Below are 10,876 nucleotides of genomic sequence, written 5' to 3'. Positions count from 1 at the left end.
TTTAATGCATAAAGTGATTGTACATGATGTTTTAAGGGTTATACTTCTTAAAATTTAGCATTTAGGGGTAAATGCTTATATATATATATATATATATATATATATATATATATATATATGGGAAAAGTGAATATACCCTTAAGGGTATATAAGATTAGGTACCCAAACTATCAAAACTACGTAGTTTTTGTTAAACGGTTTAATTTTCTGAAAATAAAAAAAAATTGGTTTCCATGCATGTTTCCTTATTCACTGGCGAATTCAATTGGTTAATTTCTTTTTTTTTTCTATCAACGGCTCTGCTTCACAATCCCTGAGATTTTGAACGAAAAAAAATTAACATCAATCACAAAAAAGATTTCAAAGAAATCAGAATTTGAAGTTGTTGTAATCAGAAATCACAGAAATCGTGAAGAGTTCAGTTCACAAAAGACTTAAAAAATGATTTCATGGTCATTTCTTTATGATTGATCAGCTGTTTCACAATCCATGAGATTTTGAACGAAATCACAAAAAAGATTTCAAAGAAATCGGAATTACAAGTGATTGTAATCGGAAATCACAGAAATCGTGAAGAATTCAATTCACAGAAGACTTTAAAAAAATGATTTCAAAGGGATAACACAGGTGAATGTCAATGTTACTCCTATAGCACGTTTCACAATTCACCAATAATTTCACTTTCAACTACTAGGGACCTCTATTAGAAATTTAAGTGGTATTTGATCGAACAATTCTTGAATCGAGAAAAGTCATTATTATTATAAGTATATTAATTTTGCATATGTTTCTGTTCCGATTGTTTATCAATAGAATTTTTATTTTATATGTTCTGTTATTATCCATGTTGCTTTTGTTTGATCAAATTTAGTTGAATTTACTACATTTGAATTTTGATATAATGAAAAAGTTAGGCCATCTCTAAAAAGTTATTGGCATGGCATTAATATCGTCAAGTTCATTGTTTTTTACTTGTGGTTTTATGCAGACCATGGTGTTTGAAACCGAAGTAGCTGATTAGGCTATAGAACCATATATAAATGAAAATGTTGACACAAACTATTTCGTGGAAATAACATATGAATCTGAAGAACTTAACGATTCCAGTGTGAACATTGAAATTGACGAAGATGATGCTGATGATGAAAGGATATTAGTGTTGGAATAGTGTCTAAGGCTGCAACTATATTAGGCAAGTATTTGACCCGATTGTGGATGGTCCTTTTGGGTTGCCTTCACCATAGCAACTTGACAGTGTGTTGACAGGATGATTTATTATGAGAGAATAAATATTATTAATATATTATGAGAATAATATAAGGAATAATAATATTTTTATTTGATTAATATAAGTCATAGATTAATTAGTATTAATTTGGTGACTTAAGGAGATTAATTAAATAAGAGGGTATAAACTGTCAATTGTTTGATAGTTACACTTTGGGCTGTAAATCCTTCTTGGATATAGGATGGACGAATTCTAGGGCTTGGGATAGTCTCAAATTCGTCCAAGGCTTATCTATGGAAAGGATTTTGATTGCTTTAAGGAAAGATTATCCAACTAGGGTTTAAGGGTGAAACCCTAGGAGCCTTACAAGTATAAATAGACCCCTTTGGCAAGGGAAATCGGCATCTCTTCTAAAGTAAAGTACCCCTGGCCGATTTCTTCCCTAACCTCTCTCTCAAATCATCCTCCTTGCTAGTTGGTGTTTGTAAGACATTAGAGGAGTGACAATTGTGACTCTAGAGCTTCAAGACAACAAGATCAAACAAGAGATTCAAAGGTAAACTTCTAGATCTGATTTTGTATTGTTCTTGTACCTAATTAGTCATTAGAAGTCTTGGATTCAAAGCATGTTTTATTAGAGAAACCTAGATCCAAGCATTAGGGTTTGCATGTGCACATAGGAATGTTCATATGGCCAAAATCCATCAATTAGGAAAGGTTTTTGATACACCTGATGATGCCTATACATTTTATAATGATTATTCATTTTTGCATGGCTTTGGTATACGTATAGATGACACAATTAAAAATCCTAAAACAAATGAGCCTTTTCGGAAGATATATGTATGCAATAAAGAAGGTTTCAAACGGATGGAGAAAAATGATTCAAGTGAAAATGAGAAAAAACGTCGTAGAGATGTTAGAACCGGATGTCAAGCTATGCTTCGAATAACAAGACCAGAGGATGGAAAATGATTGGTGGACTCGTTAATGACACTCAATCACGACTTGACCATGATACCTACGAAGGTGATGAAGCATTGATCTCATAGCAATTTTCACAGTCCAATAGTTGGTAAATCTCTTATGGTGCAATTAGGTCAAGAAGGGTTGAAACCTTCTCAGAATAAAAAGGTTGTTAATACACTGAAAACCTCAAATGTAGTTGATGTAACTTCAAAGCAATGTGTTGATGTTTTATCTGGGCATCGAAAACAACATAGAGGAAAGGACTTGTATGGACTTATAAAACATTTTCAAGATAAAACATTACTTGACAATGACCAATATTTTGTCTTGGATTTGTCTGATGATGGGTATCCTAGAAATATCTTTTGGGCTGATGGTAGATCAAGAGATGCCTATACAAAATTCATAGATGTTGTTGTGTTTGATGTCACTTATATGACTAACAAATTCAAGATGCCTTTTGCTCCCTTTACTGGGGTGAATCATCATGGGCAGTCTATACTTTTTGGTGGTGTATTGCTTGAAAATGAAAAGGAAGAGATATTTTAATGGTTATTTGAACATTTCCTCAAATGTACGTTTGGCAAGTATCCGAAGGCAATTATTACCGATCAAGATAAAGCTATGGGAAATGCAATAAGAAAAGTGTTTCCAAAGACTCGACATCGCTTTTCTTCATGGCATATTAGGAAGCATGAAACTGAGCACCTTCGATCGTATGTTTCCCGTTACATTGATTTTCAAGAAACGCGCAAACAATGGGTAAATAGTGACACTGTTGAATAATTTGAAGCAACATGGGAAGATATGCGTATTAAGTATGAAGTGAAAAGCAATTGTTGGCTTAATGACATGTATAACCAACGTATACATTGGGCTAAACCCTTCTTGAAGGATATTTTCTTTGCTGGTATGACCACAACCGGACGAAGTGAGAGTATCAATTCATTTTTTGATGGATTTGTTAACTCGAGGACCATGTTAAATGAATTCATTGTACAATATGACAAAGCAGTTGAGTCACGAAGGGCTGCTGAAGAAGATGAAGACTTCAAGACTATGAACTCGAGACCAATACTTTCTTTAGTGCATCCAATCAAAGCAAAAGCAGGTCAATTTTATACTAGAAAGATGTTTGATACTTTCAAAAAAGAATGGACCGAAGCTATTACCAATTTGACTCATGACACCATAACAAAAACTACAGAAGAAAGCACATATAGAGTTGGGCAATTGGATGTTGATAACAAATATTGGTGTATTGTTACCTTTTGTTCTTTAAATCAAGTCAGTATCACATGTTCGTGTTCTATGTATGAGACAAATGAGATTTTATGCAAACATAGCTTATATGTGATGAAGAAGAAGCATGTTCAAGAACTGCCAAATCAATATATTTTACCGTGATGGACCCTTGATGCTAGCTACAAACTGGGTAATGTTAGTATCGGACTCGGAGAAATAAATAATGAAAATGGAGTTAGTGCCTACACATTTTTTTGTCTTCGTTCGAATTTTACTAAAATAATTGAACAAGCAAGGGACTCCCCTTCGGAGATACAAAAACTCAATACGATATTGATAAGTCTTTTGAATGATCAAGCAAATCGAAAAAACTCTATGTCTTTGGAGAATGCATATCAAAGTTCTTGTATGGGAGCTTCACAAGTAGATATGGTGCCACATTTATTTATCCGTGATCCTCTTGGTCCAATTACTACAAAAGGGTGTCCTAAACTTGCAAGTAGAATCAAGTCATCTTTAGAAGCCCCTAAAAAACGAACATGCTCATACTGTCAAGGATTGGGTCATTATGCTACTAGTTGTTCAAAAACAAAGGTAATTATAATAATAATTTAGTTGTCATGATTAAGAACTCTAATGATTATATTAACATTTTTTTATTTTTTTCATGTATCAGGCGAATGAATCGTTGAAAGAGACATAATGATGGGATGTGTTGTTTCTATGGGTAAAAGAAAAACTAGATGCTTCATGACAGTTTTTTGGTTAACTGCATATTTTTCATGTTTTAGATACAAACAATGTATGAAACTATGAATAATCTAGAAGTTATTGATGTTTCTTAACAATTTAAATGTTTTCGAATGAAATTTGCTGATTGTTTGTGAAAAAAACGGAAGTATGATGGTATTTTATGAAAAAACAAATTTATGAGGGTATTTTGTGAAAAAAATGGAAGTATGATGGTATCTTATGAAAAAACAAATTTATGAGGGTATTTTGTGAAAAAATGGAAGTACGATAGTATTTTGTGAAAAAAATGAAATTACGAGGGTTTTTTGTGACAAAAACGGAAGTACGACGATATTTTGTGAAAAAACGAAATTATGAGGGTATTTTGTGAAAAAAAACAGAAGTATGATGGTATTTTATGAAAAAAAATGGAAGTATAATGGTATTTTGTGAAAAAACAAAATTATGAGGGTATTTTGTGACAAAAACAAAAATACGATGGTATTTTGTGAAAAGAAGAAAGTATGAGGCTATTTTGTGAAAAAAAAACGAAAATTTAAGGCTATTTTGTGAAAAAAAAAAACTAAAATTTGAGGCTATTTTGTGATAAAAAAAGAAAGTATGAGGCTTGTTTGAGAAAAAAAACGAAAAATTGAGGCTATTTTGTGAAAAAAAAATGAAATTTGTGGCTATTTTGTGATAAAAAGAAAGTATGAGGCTTGTTTGAGAAAAAAAGTATGAGGCCATTATGTGAAAAAAAATTGAGGCTATTTTGTGAAAAAACTTAAATTTGAGGCAATTTTGTGATAAAATGAAAGTATGAGGCTTGTTTGAGAAAAAATAAAACGAAAATTTGTGGCTATTTTGTGAAAAAAAGAAAGTATGATGCGATTATGTGAAAAAACAAAAAATTGAGGTTATTTTGTGAAATAACTGAAATTTGAGGCTATTTTGTGATAAAAAAAAAAGAAAGTATGAGCCTTGTTTGAGAAAAAAACGAAAATTTGTGGCTATTTTGTGAAAAAAAGAAAGTATGAGGCCATTATGTGAAAAAAAACGAAAAATTGAGGCTATTTTTTGAAAAAACTGAAATTGGAGGTAATTTTGTGATAAAAAAAAGTATGAGACTTGTTTGAGACAAAAAAAAAAAAAAAACGAAAATTTGTGGCTATTTTGTGAGAAAAGAAAGTATGCGGCCATTATGTGAAAAAAATGAAAATTTGAGGCTATTTTTTGAAAAAACTGAAATTTGAGGCTATTTTGTGAAAAAAAAAAAGTATGAAGGTATATCATTATTCATAATCTTATTTAACAAACACATCATACAACCAACTAGAAAATCTGGAAATTTAATGACTTATATTTCATTAAAAATCTCGAAAGTTAGTTTTACACTCAAAATTCATTAGAACAATAAAAGGTATGTCAACATACTTTGGTGTTTGTACATATGTGCTTCATTTTTCACCATCTGCATTGGAGTTTAGGTAACATGGTAGTCCCTAATCAAATCTTCTACTGAGAATCCATGGAAAGGTAAATATGAAGATAACTAAACTGCATCTTTCAATATGTCAATGCTTTATGAAGTGTGAGGGCAAATCAGTCTTTTTTGATTTGAGGGAGCAATCAAGAAACACCATGTGACATCTATTAAAGCCTGAAAATAAAATATTGAAACAGATTCAATATTATGGCATAATAAGTTGACAAAAAACAACAAGAAACCATTGATTTGAAGGAGAGTCAACTAATCAGCCGGACAACACCACCTTCTGAACCTCCCTCTATTTTAATGATATTGAAAATCATATCAAAAGCACTCTCAAAGACCAAGATTTTTTGGATTTCCTAGTATAGCAATCAAAGGTCAATAGACAGGAGACAGAAAGTAATGTAACTTTATAGTTAAATAAAAAATTTGGCACTAAATAGGGGAAAAAGATTACCTCTACTTCATGGGATTGTAAGAATGACTTCCTGTCACCTGAAGGAGACCTTAGTATATGAAATAAAAGCTAAAAAGAACAAAGAAAAATTGTGTATGACACATACCTAATGGGGGAATTTTTTAAAAAGGGCAGTCAAAAGTTGAAGCATATAATATCTTATATAAAAGTCACCCTCTCCCTGTAAAGACACTTGATTACCAATCACAAACCAAAAAAAATCAAGAATTCATTTCCTGAGGTAAAAAATATCAAGATTAGAAGCCTTACAAACAAGCTTAAAAGAAGAGAAATGCTTTGTCCATCTCTTGATAAAAGGTCAGTGTTCATCAAAGCTGGTTGAACCTCATTTACATGTAGTTTTGCATGAGGAATTGGTGTTAAAGGACTCACAATAGTTTCTAGAGCCCGCTGAACCTTTGACAATAAATCAATATATACCATAAATATGATTCAAAAGAACACATAAAGAGGTGCACCTGCCACACACACCCATGGTTCCAAGACTATGTGTTCCTAGTCAGGCTTCCTAGACACTTACTCACTTGCGATTTATATTTGTTATGGACTAATTCTTAGATACATATATACAATAGAAATGCACCAACCAGAAACAATGTTGCAAATGAAAAACCATTTGAGATTCACATAAAAAATGAAAAATAATGTTATTATAGGAGATGACATTTTGTCGAACACCTGGTGGGCTTCTTTTAATATAGTTGCAAATGTAAACCATTTGAGATTCACAATCATTGACATTTTGTGGAAACACATACTCAAACTGAATCATAAATGAACTTTGACTCAAATGAATTAGTCTCCATTCTTCAAATATCAAACTTCCAATCAAGGGCGGAACACGGACATTTGAACTAGGGGGGGCAAATCCAACTTTCAAAATAAACCATATACAAAGTAAAGAATGTTAATTACAATAAAAAGAAAAAGTATAACCATATCAAGTAGTAACTATACCAAATACCAATCATAGTAAACATTAACAAAGAAAGTATGACCATTCTTGATCTGTTTAATAAAACCCTATTAGTTTAGTAAGAGTTTGCTCATATTCTTTGCTATATCATCATAGTTATGTTTGTGAATAGCACTAAAAAGGGATAAAAAGTGATCATAAGAGATTAAGTATAAACAGCTTGAAAAAAACATACAAGTACATACTGTAAAAGCAACAGTTACTGTGTCTGTGAGAATCTCCAAGCATCAAGCCTATTTATTAGCTACTTTCAATATATTCATATGTGAAATAAAGCATGTAGAATTCCCAAATGATGGATCTAAGTAAACCAAACACAACTATTTAATTGAATTGGACTTATAATCTCATTATTCATCAAGTAACTAAAAAGACACATTTAACCCTGTAATAAAAAAATGCAATGGTCATGAACTGTCATTAATTTAAAGTAGAACAACCTACAAAGGACTTCAAGGATTCTAATCTTTTAATCATATAATCAGATATTTAGCTAAAATTATTACATCCTACAAAGGCCTTAAAGGATTTTAATCCTTTAATCAGATATTTAGCTTAAACTAATAGAAGATGATGTTGTCCAACCAATATGAATCAGATTCCAATAAACTAAAAGGAAAAAAAAATATAATACATTTACCTCAAAAGATCAATAGCCAACCTTTTCAAACTTTTCAACTAGGAAAGGAGTCTAGGATTACCAAGGAGCGATGATCTAGGTTTTATTGTTGATAATTTTGATTGCTGAATCTCAAAATACTCATTCCTGTACATATTCAAATCTACATGTTATGACTATGAAATCTAAATTCAAAACCAAAATTGATGTTAACATTGAAAAATACAAATGAATTTGTATCAAAGTTAGGTTGCAAAACCCTAACAATCTAACTTCAAATACAAGTAAATAGCAATTTTGGAAAAGAAAATAATAATAAACGAGACGGAGAAATAAGCATACAGATTAATTAGGGAAGATTGCCATAAAACATGAGCAATTTAGCAACGTAGGAGTCCATAATTCTACCACTGGTAATTAGTCACTAGAAGAATCGTTGAAGCATGAGGGATTGAGTATGAATAACAACATTGAATGGATAGCGGAAACATTTTGCAGATATTCTTCGAAGGCCCTACTTTGTCTCGTCAATCACCACAAATAGGAGCCCAAACAACTATGTCACACCCCAAAACCGATAACGGTGGAATACATTTTGGGGTGGAGGACGTCATGTACAGTATCATCACAATTGCATAATAGTAAAAACAAGAAACATACAACCATTTCATTACATAGTGAGTTTAATTACAAGTGTGTTCTGTAAAGTTTCAATAGACACCAAAAGTAATACAAAAATAAGAGATGGATCTTGTATGCTTCATCTTCTCCAAAATGTTGCACCTGTACCTGTCTATCTTTGACCTGAGGATACAAGTTATTTTGAAAACGAGTATCAGCATAAAGCTGGTGAGTTCATAAGAATTTAGTGTGGTTAATCTATAAAATGTATTAGAATATATAGTGTGAAATGCTGAAATGTACATTTATAATTAGTAGAAAACTCTAGAAAATCCTATGTTTTCTAGAAAATCACATACAACGGGGATGTCTTTTGGATCTTTCACTTTCTGACTTGTGTCGACGATGTGAGAAAGAAAGGCGCGATATTCCTTACGCAAGTATTCCTGGGCCTAAATACTGGAGACGATACGAAGGCTCGTACCGGATTTGTCTCCATAGATCAATAGAGTTTCGTGATTTGGAAGATTCAGGCGAATGGCTTTGTCGAAGCATAGGATATCGGCACGATGAAGACTCAACCAGTCCATACCAACAATGACATCGAAATTCTTGATTGAGACTGGTATAAGATCGATTGGAAATGAGTGATCTTCTAACGTGAGGGTAGAACCTATGTAGATTCATTAGAGCTTTCGGTCTACCTGTTAGCCATTTCTACGACAAATGTTTCTTTTAGTGGTTGTGGGGATTGTTTAAGTAGGTTTTTAAAGTTTTGGTTTATGAAGCTTCTTTCTGCACCACTATCGAATAAGACACAGACATAAGAGTTGTTGAGAAGAAATGTACCCGTGACTACTATGGGATCCGCTATTGCCTCGTTGTGACCAATAGCGAGTAGTCTTCCAGTTCCTCCAGTGTTCCCAGCCTTCGGACAGTTTTTCTTGAAATGACCAGCTTCACCGCAGCCATAACAAGTCTGGGTCACTCCCGAACCTGGAACTTGTGAGATAGGTTTGGGCGGGGCCCTTCAAAATCGGACAGTATGGCCCCTTCGGCCGCAGTTGGAACACTTCAATTCATGGCATGGGCCGTTGTGGTGGAAAGGGCACTTGGGACACTTGGGCAGGTTCCCAACATAAGCTTTTGTCGGTGCAGGAGTGGCTGGAGTGGTGGCAGCATGGACCGCCACAATTTGTTGATCCTTAGAGGAGGTTTGAGTTTTCTTGCCTTTCTTCTTATCCCAACGCTTTCTCTTTTTGTCAGCTGAATCGGGTGGTGCAGTGGTAGTTGTAGTTGTTGCGGGAGTGGAAGAGACTTCATGATTGATTAGCCTCTGGGCCAATTCCTTGGCGTTGTCGAAGGTGGTAGGACGTGAGGCTAGAACATTTCCTTGATACGGGGGCATTAAACCCCAGATGTATCGTTCGATCTTTTTGTTTTCAGAGGGGATCATGTTGGGACACATAGCCGCCAAGTCGCAAAACCTGGCCGTGTAAGTTGTTATGTCAGTCCCTTTCATCTTGAGGTTCCAAAGTTCCTCCACAAGTTTCTGCATTTTTCCCCTAGGGCAGTACTCTCCTCTCATGAGGTCTTTCAGAGTGTCCCAGCCCATGACATTGGCTGTTACCAAGGAGAGTGCACTGACATGGCCGTTCCACCATGTCAAGGCCCTGTTAGTGAGGGTGGCAGTAGCGAACTTGATTTTGCTCTCTTCGGGGCAAGAGCACATTTCAAAGACAGCTTCGGTTCTTTCAAACCACTGAGACAATGCTAGAATTCCTCCGGTACCATCGAAAAAGGTAGGTTTGCAGTTCATGAAGTTCTTATAAGTGCATCCCTGCACTCTTTGATGGACTTCACCAAATCTAGAATTGCCACGGCTCGCATCACTAGAGTTCATTTGAGCCATGGCTGCTGTCACAGCTGCAGTCACAGCCGTTTGGAACAGCACTGGGTCGAACTGCGGAGGAGGAGGTAGCGGAGGAGGGGTTTGAGTTGCTGGTCTCCCTCTGTTTGGTCGCTTTCGTGGAGGCATCTTTCACTGGAAGATTCAAAGAAATGATAGCAATAGTAAGAGTCTATTGCGATTATGAATAGAGCGTTTCATGGATTAAATCAACATAATCTAAAGATCAGAATGAGAGTCATAGCAATAGAGTAGTTAACTGCCAATTTACTGGTATTAATGATGTAATACAAGTTCATGAAAAATTACCTAACAGTAGGTCTTACATCAAACCATAAGGAAATTGTTGGCAGTCTAGAGGTTTAATTAGAGTACTTTTAAGCTAGGAATGTTTACAGACAAGTGATCTACGAAACATAGAGAGGGAAGGCTAGTCCTTTAAACAAAAGAGTGGGGTAACTAGACGTATTCTACTGGCGACGGTTACTTGTTGGTCGAATCCTTAGATCCGCAAGCTGATTCATAACTTCTTGAAGGTGTCGTTCATGAGCCCTTTGATGTGCTCGGAGTTCCCTAACTTCGGCTCGGGATGCAGCTAGCTGTTGCT

General features: G+C 34.3%; 2 protein-coding genes across 2 annotated transcripts; both read left to right on the top strand.

Moving 5' to 3' along the window:
* The first annotated feature begins 2,314 nt into the window (after positions 1 to 2,314).
* Positions 2,315 to 2,746, top strand: LOC111895901 (protein FAR1-RELATED SEQUENCE 3-like). The gene has a single exon (XM_023891947.1). The coding sequence runs from the start codon at positions 2,315 to 2,317 to the stop codon at positions 2,744 to 2,746; it is 432 nt and encodes a 143-aa protein (XP_023747715.1).
* Positions 2,747 to 3,004: 258 nt separating this feature from the next.
* LOC111895900 (protein FAR1-RELATED SEQUENCE 9-like) lies at positions 3,005 to 3,604 on the top strand. The gene has a single exon (XM_023891946.1). It carries the CDS (start codon positions 3,005 to 3,007, stop codon positions 3,602 to 3,604), a length of 600 nt encoding a protein of 199 aa, XP_023747714.1.
* Positions 3,605 to 10,876: the final 7,272 nt, after the last annotated feature.

Source organism: Lactuca sativa, chromosome 8, assembly GCF_002870075.4.
Source record: "Lactuca sativa cultivar Salinas chromosome 8, Lsat_Salinas_v11, whole genome shotgun sequence".
Classification (NCBI taxonomy): domain Eukaryota; kingdom Viridiplantae; phylum Streptophyta; class Magnoliopsida; order Asterales; family Asteraceae; genus Lactuca; species Lactuca sativa.
This window is presented reverse-complemented; position numbering and strand designations above follow the sequence as displayed.

Excerpts from the sequence above, each read along its gene's own strand:
- LOC111895900 (XM_023891946.1), top strand. The coding sequence starts at position 3,005 with ATGCGTATTAAGTATGAAGTGAAAAGCAATTGTTGGCTTAATGACATG.
- LOC111895901 (XM_023891947.1), top strand. The coding sequence starts at position 2,315 with ATGGTGCAATTAGGTCAAGAAGGGTTGAAACCTTCTCAGAATAAAAAG.